Raw genomic sequence first — 16,797 nt, forward strand, 5'->3', positions numbered from 1 at the left:
AGGAGGCTGAGGGATGACCTTATAGAGATCTATAAAATAATGAGGAACATAGACAAGGTAGTTAGTTAATATCCTTTCCCAAAGGTAGGGTAGTCTAAAACTAGAGGGCATAGATTTAAGGTGAGACAGGAGAGATACAGAAGTGTCCAGACGGGCAGTTTTTTCACACAGAGGATGGTGAGTCTCTGGAACAAGCTGCCAGAGGTAGTAGTAGAGGCAGGTACAATTTTATCTTTTAGAAAGCATTTAGATATTTACATGGGTACGATGATTAGAGAGGGATATGGGCCAAATGCAGGCAATTGGGATTAGCTTCGGGGTTTAAAAGTAATAAGGGCGGCATTGACAAATTGGGCCGAAGGGCCTGTTTCCATGCTGTAAACCTCTATGACTCTATGAAACCGAGCACCCAGAGGAAACCCACACAGAAACAAGGAGAAAGTGTAAACTCCACGCAGACAGTGGCCAGAGCTGAATTTAAAGTTGGGTCCCTGACGCTGTGAGGTGATAGTAGTCATGATGTGGCAATGCCGGCGTTGGACTGGGGTAAACACAGTAAGAAGTCTACCAACACCAGGGTTAAGTCCAACCGATTTATTTGATAGTAAACTCACAAGCTTTCGAGGTTTAGTGCTAGCCTAGACTATGAATCTAGGCTAGCGCTAAATATAAAAAAGGATAGTAAGAGTTTTTATAAATATATAAAAAGGAGACCGGCTAGGGTGAATGTTGGACCCTTAGAGGGTGAGGGGGGGATTTAGTGGTGGGGGGGGGGATGAGGAAATGGCTGAGGCCTTGAATAACTTTTTTGCTTCGGTCTTCACGGAGGAGGACGTGAATAGTTTGCCGGGTGTTAACGATGGAAAGATGGTAGGAGTGGAGGGCCTGAATGAGATCATTGTTACTAGAGAGGTAGTGCTCGACAGACTAGAGGGACCGATGGTGGACAAGTCCCCAGGACCGGATGGAATGCATCCAAGGGTTCTGAAGGAAATGGCAGAGGTGATAGTGGATGCCTTAGTGATTATTTTCCAAACCTCGCTGGATTCCGGGGAAGTGCTGGAAGATTGGAAAACGGCTAATGTTACGCCATTGTTCAAAAAGGTAGCAGGCAAAAGGCAGGGAATTATAGGCCGGTTAGTCTAACGTCTGTTGTAGGAAAAATGCTTGAATCCGTCATCAAAGAGGAAATAACGAGGCATCTTGAGAATTGTTTGATAGAGCAGGCGCAGCAAGAATTCGTTAAGGGGAAGTCGTGTCTGACGAATTTATTGGAATTCTATGAGCATGTGTCTAGTGCGGTGGATAGAGGGGAACCGGTGGATGTGGTGTTTCTCGATTTTCAGAAGGCGTTTGATAAGGTGCCACACAAAAGGTTGTTACAGAAGGTTAGGGGGCATGGAGTTGGGGGTAAGGTGTTAGCGTGGATAGGGGATTGGCTGTCACATAGGAGGCAGAGAGTGGGTGTCAATGGGTGCTATTTGGATTGGCGGTTGGTGACTAGTAGAGTGCCCCAGGGATCGGTGCTGGGGCCTCAGCTATTTACCATTTATATAGATGATCTGGAGGAGGGAGCTGAGTGTAAGGTGTCGAAATTTGCTGATGACACAAAGATAAGTGGAACAGCAAATTGTGCAGAGGGTGTAGAAAGTCTGCAGAGGGATGTAGATAGGCTGAGCGAGTGGGCGAGGACCTGGCAGATGGAATACAATGTTGGCAAGTGTGAGGTTATCCACTTTGGTAGGAATAATAGTAGGAAGGACTACTACTTACAGGGCGAAAAGCTGCAGCGTGCTACGGTGCAGAGGGACCTGGGGGTCCTTGTGCATGAGTCGCAAAAACCCAGCTTGCAGGTGCAGCAGGTGATCAGGAAGGCAAATGGGATGCTGGCCTTCATAGCGAGGGGGATTGAATATAAAAGTAGGGAGGTCTTGCTGCAACTGTACAGGGCATTGGTGAGGCCACAGCTGGAGTACTGTGTGCAGTTTTGGTCACTGCACTTGCGTAAGGATATTTTGGCCTTGGAGGGAGTGCAGAGGAAGTTCACTAGGCTGATACCGGAGTTGAGGGGGTTGAGCTATGAAGAGAGGCTTAATAGACTGGGCTTATACTCGTTAGAGTTTAGAAGGATGAGGGGGGATCTTATTGAGACGTACAAGATGATGAAAGGGATGGGTAGGATAGAGGTGGAGAGGTTCTTCCTGCTCAGAAAGGACAGCAGGACTAGAGGGCACAGCCTCAAGATAAGGGGGGGCAGTTTAGAACAGTGTTGAGGAGGAACTTCTTCATTCAAAGGGTGGTGAATCTCTGGAATTCTCTGCCCGTTGAAGTGGTGGAGGCTACCTCACTAAATATATTTAAGTCACGGGTAGATAGGTTTTTGGTAGGCAAGGGGAATAAGGGTTATGGGGAGAAAGCGGGAAAGTGGAACTGAGCCACTTCAGTTCAGCCATGATCTTACTGAATGGCGAGGCAGGCTCGAAGGGCTAGATGGCCTACTCCTGCTCTTATTTCTTATGTACCTCTTCGTTCATTCACCTGATGAAGAGGTAAACCTCGAAAGCTTGTGAGTTTACTATCAAATAAATCGGTTGGACTTAAACCTGGTGTTGTCAGACTTCTTGCTGTGAGGCAGCAGTGCTAACCACTGTGCTACTGTGCCGCCCGCAAAATTGAAAGAACAGATGCACGTGACAATAATAAATCAAAATCAAAGAATTTTCAATTGGAATGTGTCTCTTGTGCACAGGTGTATTAAGAACAATGGAATAAAGCACAGATTAAAGATAACACAAGTAGGAAGTTTAGTTTATTTAATTGATAGTGTTTTCAATGCAGTGATACATTCGTAATGAGGCCGTCATCACAATAAGCTTCTTCATAGAATATTACTGATTACAAAGCAAATTGACAGATTCCTGTTGTAAACATTGACAACAAGATCAAAATTAGAAATAAGTTATCAATAAAAATCTCTAGAGCTCAAAGAAGGATTCTGCACCAACAATAATTTTCTAGAGCAATACTGAATACAAAATTTGAAATGTGTTTAATGCCTTTAAGCATCCTCAACATTATCAGCAGGTACTCGAAGTGACAGAACAGTGCACACCTTGGAAAATGTAAATATTCTGATATTCCTTTCAATGTTAATAAGCTTAATTACATCAAGCGTCATAATGCAAATGAACACGGAGATTTTCAGAAAGGAATTTGGTGTCAATACTTTATCAGGCAGATAGGAGTTAATTTAAATAGATAAATCATCTTTACTACACGTAATAACCATGCAATCCCATTCAAATGCACGTGAAACAAAGGTGCCACACCTGCATACAAAATGCATATCAAGTCATTTAAATTACTGTAATCAAAAATCTCTCTCAACTTCATCAGGATTCACTCAAATCTTGTACTGAAATTTTTCCCTGTCGGCTGTTAGACCCTCCAAAGACATTATGATACTGAAATGAACATCCATAATTTAGGAATTAAGATTTAGGAGAGAAGTTTGTAATAATTCTGCATTCGAAAGGGAGATACTCAATTATGCTGAAATACTGAGTTTTACCTGCGACAAGAATCATAATTTGAGTCAGTTTATTATAAGGAACATCCTTTTTAGTGCAATTTTATCAAATTATGCACTCCTATAATTAATATCTGTAGGTATTTTAAAGTCTAATTCCCTCTATTTTCACAATAACGCACAAGAACATTCCTTTCAGTAAATTTTGTGCAGCCATGATTAGTGTTTATAAAGAGTTAATGCATGTACCACCACACACACCACAAAATAACTTAAACGTTAGATAAATATCAAAGTGAGTATCTTCATTATATTTATATTTTGGGAATCTGAAAATCAAAGTTAGGGAACTTGCAGGCTATCATATTTGAGTACATTGGTGTTTTCTACATTCCTAGTGTTAAATCATTTTGATTTTCTAGAGTGGTTTGCGCTGTATTGTAAAATGAATATCTTGCTCTAATCAAGGTACTGGGATCTCTGAAGGAATGTTACGCCTTAATGCTCTGCTATTCTAGATTACATTATGTATTCTAAAATTACTTTATGTGGAGTGTATTTATTGAAGAAGAATTTCCGCAAGTATTCCCAGCTCTATGTTTATGTATTTCTAATTAAATATTTCAACAAGGATGTTTCTTGGGAAAAGTACTTCACAAAATTTGCTTTGATTTGCCTTTGGTGTTCTATATGCACCATTTTCGTTCTCTGAACTGGTATGTGTTAATATCCCTTTTTCCTCATACACTTGAATAAAAAGTTAATTGGCACGAGATTTTACATTATGCTGAATGAAATAATATGCTTTCCGTTAAGTGGAATAATAAAAACCATTAAAACTCTACAGTGCAGGAGGCTGCCATTTGGCCCATCAAGTCTACACCTAAAGAATCCCACACAAGCCTTATCCCCATAATCCCACATATTTATCCCGCTTATCCCTCTAACGCATCCTGAGACATTAAGAGGCAATTTAGCATGGCCAATGCATCTAACCTGCATATCTGTGGAAGTAATGTTGTAATGAGGGAAAAGTTTTCTACATGATTGACCCAAAGAAACTAAATTGGGAGCAAAACCCTTAAGATGAAGTTACAGCTTGGTTTAACTCACTAGGCAGACTTTGTGAAAATATCTTGACTGTAATTAATGGCATTATCTTGTTTTTTAATTAATTGCTTTCATTGAAAAATCAAAGTAACTGTTAGCTGTCTCTCACTCAATTAATTATCCATTTGTTTCGTAATTCCAAATATTCTTCCAAATCAGGACAATGGACAGCAAAGAAACACAATATCTATTATGAAAGTTGATTCATAGAACTCCTACAGTGCAGAAAGAGGCCATTTGGACCATCAAGTCTGTACTGATATACAGACTCCTCTGCTTTATCCCTGTAACCCCATGCATTTACCAAGGCTAATCCATCTAACCTACACATCTTTGGATCATGGGAGGAAACCAGAGCACACAGAAGAAACCCATACAGACAAGGGGGGAATGTGCAAACCATACACAGTCACCCAAAGCTGGAAAAGAATCCGGGTCTCTGGTCCAGTAAGGCAGCAGTGCTATTCATTGTGTAATATAATGGTTAGCATTGCTGACTCACAGCACAGGGACCTGGGCTTGTTTCCACAGTGTGGGGTTTGCAAGTTCTCCCCTTATCTGTGTGGGTTTCCTCTGGGTGCTCCGGTTTCCTCCCATGGTCCAAAGGTCTGTAGGTTAAGTGGATTGGCCATGGTAACTGCGCAGGGTTATGAGGATAGAGCAGAGAGGAGGGTCTGGGTGGGATGCTCTTTTGGAGTTTTGGTCCAGTTTCAATGGGCTGGATGGCCTCTTTCTGGCACTATAGAGGGGATTCTGTGGTTCTGTGATTCAGGAAAGGAAATAATGTGCTTCATCTGATTACAAGTCACATTCATTATTTGAAGCAACACAATTTTTCATGAATCTTCAATTTATCTCTTGATGCCCATTATGTGGCCTTAGTAATGACTGCAACCTTTGAAAGTATTAGAGTATTATTAAACCAAAAAGTAGAACAGTAATTTTTAGTCTATGGAAGGGTTGAGAGTTACAGTTTTTGACTGATTCAATAAACAAGATGGATACGAAAGCAACTTTAAAAGTCTTGGCTCTGTTTACAGTTTACTGATAATTTAAAATAGTTTTCATACACAAAAAATGGAATCATCCAAAAATTTGAATTAATGAAAATTCCTAACAAAAAAAGAATTTAGTTCAAATATTCAAGTTAATTTTGTGATAATTTGAATGAAGCCATTCCGAATTATTAGTAGACTTTATATTTTTAGCAGTAAAATCAGCAGAGAATTTTGTAATATTTTGGAATATGGTAACCATTTTCATTGGAAGAGATGGTCAAGTTATGAATTTTTAGAAGACATGATTTCGTTTTTTAAAACAGGCTTCCTTTAGAAACACCATAAGGCTCAGTAATTTGTCTATGAACATCTATGAACTTTTCCACAAAAGTCTATCACAAAACAAACCTCGACAGACATAGATCTCCCATAGTTTAGAAATTATTACATATTTAATGCCAAGATGCTAGATATTACAGCCAAAAGATGTACTTGTTAAAAAAAATACTATCAATCTATAGCTTTGCTAGTATGTTGCATCTAAGCTTTTTCAATTTGAAATTTTCCCATCATGTGAAGTAACAAGTTAGTTTCATGCATTTGCATCCTTAATTGAACATACTGTTAGATGTACATTTAAGTTAGTTAAAAGGCAGATTCAAAAGAACTAACTGCTTTTCAGCTTTGGACTGCTTAGGTGAGTATTTTTCTATATACAAATAACATTAAGCCAACATTAAGTGCCAATTCCTGCCATGAGGAGCTTTTACAGGATTCAGCAACAAACATTTTGTAGAGATTGCACAGGGCACATGTAAAATGGTGCCTTATCCCTTGTTATTTTTCAGTGAGATTGAGCAATACTCGAGAAATACTCAAGAATGTCCTGAATAGTGAACTCCATTGTAATTCCAGAGCCAGGATAACAGCGAGCTATCAGACCCTCAAAGTGCTTGTACTGACGAATGAACTCATCCTGCATGGAATGCCACATTACCTTTAAAAAAAGAAATGTCAGACTTAACAGTCAAAAGATATTTGCACAAATTGCAATCCAAATGTTTCACCAAATACTGGCAAAACTATTCTCTATATTTCAAAATATGATTTTTATATGCGCTTGAATTTTTATATATAATATAGAAAAAGCCCCTTTGGCTATTTCCTCGTCATTCACCAACTCCACTTCTCCACATACACATCTTAGATTAAGGGAAGAATAAAATCTCTCCTCTGGTGTCAATGATCCATGAATTGAAACTCCTGAGCCCTAAGCCACTTTTTTCATTTCTGTGTCATTCTGTGACACCTACAACTCTGTGATCTGTCTGACTCTGTTTCAAAGTTTGTGGGGCTCAGGTAGTAATCCAGAGAATCTTCTTATTAATGGTCAGTCAGTAGTGCAGAACCTGAGTATTGCTGAAAAGAGAGACATGGTCTCAAAGCTTTTCCTCTTGCATTCATCAAGTCAGACGTAAGAATACCACATTTCAAAGGAAACAACAATTTGTACTTCATGAGAAAAACTATGTGAATTGGTTGGCAAATTGGTTCTTATGGTTTGAGGCATTGCCATGGCAAATGCACGAGGAGCTATTTCACCCCATCTTCAGTTACTTCCAAGATGATGCAACGTTGGGACATATTCCTTTTTCCTACATATATTCATACAAAGATCCCTGTGCATGAGTACATGTAACTTCTAGGAAGCCTAAATACAGTGCGAGCCCGACTGATAATCTTAAATTGATTGTTAGTGTAATTCTAGCACACTCGGAATTGTTCAGCATATGCTTCCCAATCGTGAAATTGCATCTAACATTAGAGATTATTGTTAGACTTCATCTTGTTGGCTTGGTGCACAAATAGGGTACATAAAGCTATCCTGCAGGATAATAACCTGATCATTTCTCATTGTGTTACAGCTGATGTGGCAAGTGTTACTAGAGTTCAGAATGAAGTTATTTTTCTCTCCTGGATGTGATCAAGTAACAAGACACAAATGTGGCTCAACAAAGAGACAAAATTGTGCAATCGACAATGTTAAGACAAATGTGATTATTCAGAGATACTAAATCAGGATATTCAAAGAAACACAAATGTGTTAGCTGGGAAAAATGATACAAATGTGATACCACAAAAGACCCAAAAGTGATAAAATAAGAGGCACCGGTTCCTAAAACTGATGTATATACGAAACTGCTGTAATGAGAATTTGTTAGAATCTTCTGTTCATTGAGGGCATTTTCTTGCAATATGCTTGTTATAAAGACTTCCTAACTTCACTTCATTTTGGACTCCTTACGGTTTTAGTCCTCAACACGCACACTCACGAATGGGCCTAAGGTTGCCATCTTCAGTCTTGAAAAGTCCCAGTCTACCTCAGATTATCTTGGACAGGTACAGCATCTCAGAAATTTCAGCAACAGCTAAAGCTAGCCTCTACAACGTAGTGGCAGTACATTAGGTGTTTTCCACTAATAGGATGCTGCCGTCAAGTCAAAAAGATGTTCTAATTACTCCATAAGTAAGTAATGTGGCATATTAAACTTTAGTGCCATGATGCCTGGTATGTAGGCTATTCATCTCAATAGCGAGTAGATCATATCAAACAGCTTCAGCTGTTTCCTTCAACTGTTTGTAATAGGAAGAGTAATTACTGCAATCAACCAACACATACTTGCAAAACTCTGAACATAACATCTAATGAGGACGTGGTTCCACAACTGAGCAGCATTTGCTGAATAAATCTGAGTGTGCTAGAAGTACACTAACAATCAATTTAAGATTATCAGTTGGGCTCAATAGCTTGTGTATATATGCAGGGACTTTGTTCTCTGCAGGCAAAAGGAATATGTCCAGACGCTGCACCTTTTTTGAATAAAAAGCAGGGCGAACAGTACCTCTCTGGTGCATTCACCATAACAACATTTCGACCAGAGCTGGCTTGCCAACCAGAAAGCACCCCTTTTCTCATGTAGTAAAAACTATTGTTCCCTTTGAAATTTGGCATTCTTGCCGTTGTCCGAATGAACGCACAATGAAAATCTTCAGCAGCAACTTTTTTCAGCAATCATCTGCTCATTAATTTGGGCCCTAGTTCCTAAAACTCCTTCAGAAGAACCTCATACTCATTCTACTTGTGCCACTGGTTCCTATATGGATCACAACAACTGGATCATTTCCATCCAAGTTTTTCTCCAGCTGTGAGGAACTGTTCTTATCCTGGCACTATGCAGGCAACTCAATTGTTGAAACTCCTGACCCTGCAAACAATGGTATCTATCCCCTAACTTTACTGGCCTTCATCATTACATATTTTTCATTCTCCATGGTCAGTTTGTCCATCCATCCTGCAGTCCTTTATCCAATTTTTAGCAAAAACCTTGTAATTCATGGATAAAGACAAAGGCTGAGGCTCCTTCAGCTCCCATGTGTCTGACTTGTAAAATGTGTCCATGATCCTAACAGCAGTGGGACGTACTTACACCAGATGGACTGCAGTACTTCAAGGCAGCAGCTCACCAACACCTTCTCAAGGGCAATTAGGGGTGGGCAACAAATGTTGGTCTTGTTAGCACCAAAATTATTAACCAGACCATACCAATTTCTTCCTTAAGGCGTTGTGTCTAGGTAACACTCCCCCTCCCTGATGCCCAGCAATGTTTTAACCTTTGCTGCAGCTCAACAACTCTTGAGCGTAATCTCCTCCAGATGGAGACGCTGTAGGTGTGTTTCTCTGGGATTGCAATGTACTCCACAAGCACCCACCTGATGTAGCTGTAACACCACCTACCCTAGCTTTGGCCCAGCAATCCCTATATAGCCTTGCTTTATTTACTGAAGTTTACATAAGTAATCAAGTTAGCTCATGTTTTAAAATAATGAACTGATCCAAGTTATAGGTAAATGGCAATAAATATTTACCTGTAACACTAATCCCAAGGAAAAAGCAGAGCCTTCTTTCCCTGCACTGAAACCCCATTTTCACCAAATTCCCAACTTTTACATTGTTTATGACGACTCTGTGCCTCAACAAAAACATTTCCAGATACATTTAAACTAACACGCACTCAACATCCTGCTCACAGCAATCAAGGTCATTACTTACTGATTGACTATTAACTGCTACCAACAGTCAATTTCTGAGAAGTGTTGACTAACTTAAAGTTCCTTCTACCGTTTTTAAAATTCCAAGTTAAATTCAAAAAGTTAAACTAAATTTAGTTTGAGACTCCCACACAACTTACTGGAGAGTTTAATTCTCACCATATTTCCAACTTTTACACACTGTTTACACAATTTTGGATTGAACCAATTAGAACATGAGAACTAGGAGCAGGAGTAGGCCATCTGGCCCCTCGAGCCTGCTCCACCATTCAATAAGATCATGGCTGATCTTTTCATGGATTCAGCTCCACTTACCCGCCCGCTCACCATAACCCTTAATTCATTTACTGTTCAAAAATGTATCTATCCTTGCCTTAAAAACATTCAATGAGGTAGCCTCAACTGCTTCACTGGGCAGGGAATTCTACAGATTCACAACCCTTTGTGTGAAAAAGTTTCTCCTCAACTCAGTCCTAAATCTGCTTCCCCTTATTTTGAGGCTATGCCCCCTAGTTCTAGTTTCACTCACCAGTGGAAACAACTTCCCTGCTTCTGTCTTATCTACTTCTTTCATAATCTTAAATGTTTCAACAAGATCTCCCCTCATTCTTCTGAATTCCGATGAGTAAAACCCCAGTCTGCTCAGGCTCTCCTCATAAACCAACCCTCTCAACTCCAGAATCAACCTAGTAAACCTCCTCTGCACCCTCTCCAGTGCCAGTATATCCTTTCTCAAGGAGATCAAAACTGTACACAGTACTCTAGGTGTGGTCTCACCAGCATCTTATACAGCTGCAACATAACCTCGTTATTTTTAAACTCCATCCCTCTAGCAATAAAAGGACAAAATTCCATTTGCCTTCTTAATTATCTGCTGGATCTGCAAACCAACTCCTTGAGATTTCTGCACAAGGATACCCAGGTCCCTCTGCACAGCAGCATGCTGCAATTTTTTACCATTTAAATAATAGTCTATTTTGCTGTTATTCCTATCAAAATGGATGACCTCACATTTACCAACATTGTACTCCATTTGCCAGACCCTCGCCCACTCACTTAGACTATCTATATCCCTTTGCAGACTTTCAGCATCCTCTGCACACTTTGCTCTGCCACCCATCTTAGTGTCATCTGCGAATTCTGACATACTACACTTGGTCCCCAACTCCAAATCATCTATGTAAATTGTAAACAATTGCAGTCCCAACACTGATCGCCAACCAGAAAAACACCCGTTTTCCCCCCACTCTTTGCTTTCTGTTAGTTAAGCAATCCTCTATCCATGTTAATACATTACCCGTAACACTGTGCACCTTTATCTTATGTAGCAGTCTTTGATGCGGCACCTTGTCAAATACCTTCTGGAAATCCAGATACACTGCATTCACAGGCTCCCCATCATCCACTGTACATGCAATGTTCTCAAAGAGTTCCACCAAATTACTCAAACATGACCTTCCTTTCATGAACCCATGCTGCATCTTACCAATGGTGTAATTCATATCCAGGTGTCTCACTATTTCTTCCTTGATGACAGACGCAAGCATTTTTCCTACTACAGAAGTTAAACTAACTGGCCTATAGTTATCTGCTTTTGGTCTACCTCCTTTTTTAAACACTGGCACCACATTTGCTGTTTTCCAATCTGTGGGAACCATCCCAGAGTCCAATGAATTTTGGTAAATTACCATTAGTGCATTTGCTATTTCTCCTGCCATCTCTTTTAGTACCCTGGGATCTATTCCATCAGGACCAGGAGACTTGTCTATCTTTAGCTCCATTACGTTGCCCAACACTACCTCTTTCATGATCATGACAGTTTCTAGATCCTCACCTGCCACAGCCATGCCATTTTTGGCATGTTATTTGTGTCTTCCACTATGAAAATCGACACAAAATACCTGTTCAATGCCTCAACCATTTTCTCATTTCCAGCTATTATATCCACCTTCTCATCCTCTAAAGGACCAATGTTTACTTTAGCTACTCTTTTTCATTTTATATATTTGTAAAAACCGTTGCTATCTGTTTTTATACTCTGAGCTAGTTCACTCTCATAATCCATCTTACTTTCCTTTATAGCTTTTCTCGTGGCTTTCTGCTGACCTTTAAAGATTTCCCAATCCTCTCGGTTCTCACTAATCTTTGCCACTTTGTATGTATTTTCTTTCAATCTGATACCCTCCTTTATTTCCTTAGGTACCCATGGCTGATTATCTCTTTTTCTACAGTCCTTCCTTATCACTGGTGTATACTTTTGCAGAGCACTATGAAAGGTCGCTTTGAAAGACCTCCACTGTTCCTCAATTGTCCCAGCACAAAGTTTTTGCTCCCAGTCTACCTTAGCCAACTCCTCCCTCATCTCTTTATAGTCTCCTTTGTTTAAGCACAAGACACTGGTATTGGATTTTACCTTTTCATACTCCATCTGTATTTCATATTCAATCAAGATTGGGGGAAAGGCAAATTGTGCGGAGGGTGTGGAGAGTCTGCAGAAGGATCTAGATAGGCTGGGCGAATGGGCCAGGAAATGGCAAATGGAATTTAATGTTGGCAAGTGTGAGGTGGTCCACTTTGGTAGGAAGAATGGTAGGAAGGACTATTACTTACGTGGCGAAAAACTGCAGCAGGCGACGGTGCAGAGGGACCTCGGGGTCCTTGTGCATGAATCGCAAAAACCCAGCTTGCAGGTGCAGCAGGTGGTCAGGAAGGCGAATGGGATGCTGGCCTTCATAGCGAGGGGGATTGAATATAAAAGTAGGGAGGTCTTGCTGCAGCTGTATAGGGCATTGGTGAGGCCGCAGCTGGAGTACTGTGTGCAGTTTTGGGCGCCGCACCTGCGCAAGGATATTTTAGCCCTGGAGGGAGTGCAGAGGAGGTTTACTAGGCTGATACCGGAGTTGAGGGGATTGAGCTATGAGGAGAGGCTGAATAAACTGGGCTTGTACTCGTTAGAGTTTACAAGAATGAGGGGAGATCTCATTGAGACGTATAAGATGACGAATGGGATGGATAGGATAGAGGTGGAGAGACTCTTCCCGCTCAAAAAAGACAGTAGGACTAGGGGGCACAGCCTCAAGATAAAAGGGGGGCGGTTTAGAACGGAGTTGAGGAGGAACTTCTTCACTCAAAGGGTGGTGAATCTCTGGAATTCTCTGCCCGTTGAAGTGGTGGAGGCTGCCTCGCTAAATATTTTTAAGAAGCGGGTTGATGGGTTCTTGATAAGAGAGGGGATTAAGGGTTATGGGGAGAGGGCGGGAAAGTGGAACTGAGCCACGACAGATCAGCCATGATCTTATTGAATGGCGGGGCAGGCTCGAAGGGCTAGATGGCCTACTCCTGCTCCTATTTCTTATGTTCTTATACTGTGATCTTTTCTTCCAAGAGGATCCCTAACTATAAGATCATTAATTATTCCTGTCTCATTACACATGACCAGATTTAGGATAGCTTGCTTCCTTGACAGTTCCACTACATACTGTTCAAGGAAACTATCATGGAATCATTCCATGAACTCCTCCTCAAGGCTGCCTTGACTGACCTGGTTTGGCCAACTGACATGTAGATTAAAATCCCCCATGATAACTGTTGCACCATTTTACATGCATCAGTTATTTCTTTGTTTATTTCTCACCCCACCATGATGTCATTATTTGGTGGCCTATAGACTACACCTATCAGTGACTTTTTCTCCTTACTATTTCTAATTTCCATCCAAGTGGATTCAACCTTTTTTTCCATAGAACCTGTATCATCTCTCACTATCACCCTGATGTCATCCTTAAATATCAGAGCTACACCACTTCCCTCACCTTCCTGTCAGTCTCTCCAAACAGTTCGATACCCCCGGATATTTAACTCCTAATCATGACCATCCTGCAACCATGTCTCTGTAATGGTCACCAAATCATATTCGTTTGCAATGATTTGTGCTGCCAACTCATTTACCTTGTTTTGAATGCTACAAGCATTCAGATAAAGTGTCCTCACGCTAGTTTTTGTACCTTCTTTTTGAATTCTAATGCTTCCATGAATAACATCTCCTGAATTCTCCGTCCTTATAACTTTTTTCCTGATTTTTGATATAGTTGGAACTTTCTCCCCACATTTTGTCCTTGCTCCCTCGTCCTCGGACTCCTTACACAGGTACCCATCCCCCGGCAAATTATACACATTGTTTATGGTGCATTTTGTTTATGTCTACTTTATACATCAACAAATACTTATCTTTTCGGTCGATAAGTGGCAAATAACATTCATGACACAAGTGCCAGGCAATCACTAGCTCCAACAAGAAAAAGTCTAACAAGCTCTCCTTGACAGTCATTCCCCCGCCACCCCCAATATCCTAAGCATCACCATTAAGCAGAAACTTAACTAGATCATGTAAATACATGTGAATATTGTAATTACAAAAGCAGTTCAGGGGCTGGATATTGTGTGGTGACTGACCCAATATCTTAATTTTCCAAAGCCTTGGCCAAACAGTGGCTAGCACTGCTGCCTCACAGCGCCAGGGACCTGGGTTCAATTCCTGGCTTGGGTAACTGTGTGGAATCTACACATTCTCCCCATGTCTGCATGGGTTTCCTCCGGGTGCTCGGTTTCCTCCCACAGTCTGAAAGTCGTATTGGTTAGGTAGATTGGCCATGAAATTTTCCCTGTGTACCCAAACAGGCGCCGTAGTGTGGTGACTAGGTGATTTTCACAGTAACTTCATTGCACTGTTAATGTAAGCCTACTGGTGACACTAATAAATAAACTTTAAACTCCTTTTCACCACCTGCAAGCCATAAACCTGGAGTCTAACAACTATCCGCTACTTGCCTCAATCAATGCATCTCCAATGACACTCCAGAAGCTCAATACCATTTAAGGCAAAGAAATCCTTTTGATTGATACCCCACCTTTAAAATCTCCCCAAGACTGGCACACTTTAACAACAGTGTATACCATCTACAAGGTGCACTGCAGCAACTTGAAAAGTTCCTAACCCACAACCTCCACTATCTGGAAAGATAAGGGCAGTAGCCACTTGTAAACACCACCAACTCAAACTCCATCTCCAAGTCACATATCATCTGCCTTGAAAACATATTGCCACCCATTGCTGGGTCAAATTGCCAATCTCATGGATGGCAGCGTTTCAAGGGACAACTGACTGCCACCTTCAAAAGTGTTTAGAAATGACCAATAAATGCTGGCTGGACAGTGATGCCCCCATTCGTGAATTAATTTTAAAAAAAGTTAAGCTGAATTAGAATTTAATTTCCGACATTCCATGACACTCACCTGCAGCAAGTTTTCCTCCTCACAGAGATGTTTGTCCACTTTTTTGTACAGATTGTCCAGTCCTTTTTTCACTTCCTTTCCAGGATACTCTTTAATTACCTTTCGCAGCTCTTGCTTGTTGAAGGCTAGCTGATAGCTTACTTCCTCTTCCCTGATACCCTGAGCCACACGAGCTTCAATTCCTTCAAAGAAATGCTGCATTTGCAAGAAACTAATTAATAATAACACCACCAATAATTAAAACGCTTTAGTTTATTCAATGCTCCATAGGATTTTTCATGGTAAATTTAATCCATAACAAATGTGACTTCAACAAGTACACCCCAACAAACTAAAGCATGATCATCAGACGTGTAGTTCTTTCTAGTTTTTCTGGGCTAGCATTTTTGTTGTGATTTGCTTTCCGAGAATATGCTAACAAAAATATGACTATTTCCCACAATTACTTTCAATCCCAGTCAGATTTCAAACACATCTACATTAAATACTGTTTAGACTCAAACTAAGTTTTTCAGTGGCTGCAAATTTCATTAATATTCCAACATATTGTCATATTAGGAGTTCCATCTAAATAAATATGAAAAATTTAAACGAATTGAACTTCCGTTTCATCAGTTCCAATTATGCAATTTTTTTCACTTAAAAATTCCTAGTGGTGTTATTTGTATTCTTAACTGGTCTGAACAGTTATGCCATTGCAAATCATAATGATGGAAATTGATATTACTTTGGATAATTAAGTCACTTGTATAATTTTTTTTACTTTAAAAATCAGTTGGAGGTTATAAAGTTTTGCACTGTTTCTTGAGACGAATATTTCAAATAGTCATTTTGCTTTTATATACTTTTTCGAAAAAGCATAGGACTCCGTGTTTGGAGTTATCACAAATAGTTTGCTAATATTCTGATTTAATATTCACTTATTTTTAACTGGATAACAAGCATCTTCATGAGCCAAAAAATTGCTTGTTTCCTTATAACCATGAAGGTCCCACATTATTAACATTCCCAGCAGTACATTAAGTGATGTCACATGGAACAGAAGAAAGTTTCAGGGCAGACGATTAAATATTATTGTATCCAGTCCAAAATTAATGTTTGAGCAAAACATTACGCTGATAACTACACTATCTCAAGAGATCTTAGCAATTTCAGATTAAGGGCACGATCAAAGTATTCTACTTGAGTGGAATAAAGAAAACTCACATTAAGTTTCTCAAGCGGTTGCCCCAGAGAGTATATTACATAAGATTGTAGATGCTCTGTATATTTGTGCTTGGCTTCTCTCCTTTCTGTTTCAAGGCATGCAATTTTAAGGCGAGACAGTGTTGAAAAAATGTGATGAAAATTTTCCATCATCACAACATCTCGTGGAGTCTTCTGACTTTCACTAGCCACTTTTTCAACTGAGAATGGAATACACCATAAATTATCACACAAAAGACACTATCACAAATAGGTATTATTCAGTTCACATTTCAAAGCCTCTCACCATTGTTGTACACAGCCCGAATTAGTTTCGTGTAGGCCTTGTCCAAGTCTCCCCTGCGCTCAGCATTTCTGAAGATGGATTCTGCCAGTTCTGCAAACTCTTCAAACCCACTAACAAATGGTAGAATTCCAACTTTACTCTTCTTTGATATCTTCACTTCTTCCATTTGCTTAACTTGATTTAACTGAAAGAACATACAAATGGCAAACTAATTCAGCTTTGTGTATTCATTGATCTGAAATGTGGTCATTACACTGAAGTCTACA

The 16,797-nt window shown here is 40.1% G+C and overlaps 1 protein-coding gene across 10 annotated transcripts in view; it reads right to left on the minus strand.

Annotated features, from left to right (window-relative positions):
- Positions 1-2,804: 2,804 nt before the first annotated feature.
- Positions 2,805-16,797, minus strand: part of exoc1 (exocyst complex component 1) — an 89,367-nt gene continuing 75,374 nt past the window's right edge. For all 10 annotated transcript variants that reach the window (XM_080187420.1, XM_080187402.1, XM_080187385.1 and 7 more), the window contains 4 exons: positions 16,532-16,715; positions 16,246-16,445; positions 15,040-15,234; positions 2,805-6,634 (listed from right to left, as the gene is read on the minus strand). In XM_080187420.1, the coding sequence (XP_080043546.1) occupies positions 6,482-6,634; positions 15,040-15,234; positions 16,246-16,445; positions 16,532-16,715 (732 nt within the window). In that variant the 3' untranslated portion in view covers positions 2,805-6,481. The remainder of the gene's footprint in view (positions 6,635-15,039; positions 15,235-16,245; positions 16,446-16,531; positions 16,716-16,797) is intronic.

Source organism: Carcharhinus amblyrhynchos, chromosome 1, assembly GCF_965287045.1.
Source record: "Carcharhinus amblyrhynchos chromosome 1, sCarAmb.v2.hapA, whole genome shotgun sequence".
Classification (NCBI taxonomy): Eukaryota; Metazoa; Chordata; class Chondrichthyes; order Carcharhiniformes; family Carcharhinidae; genus Carcharhinus; species Carcharhinus amblyrhynchos.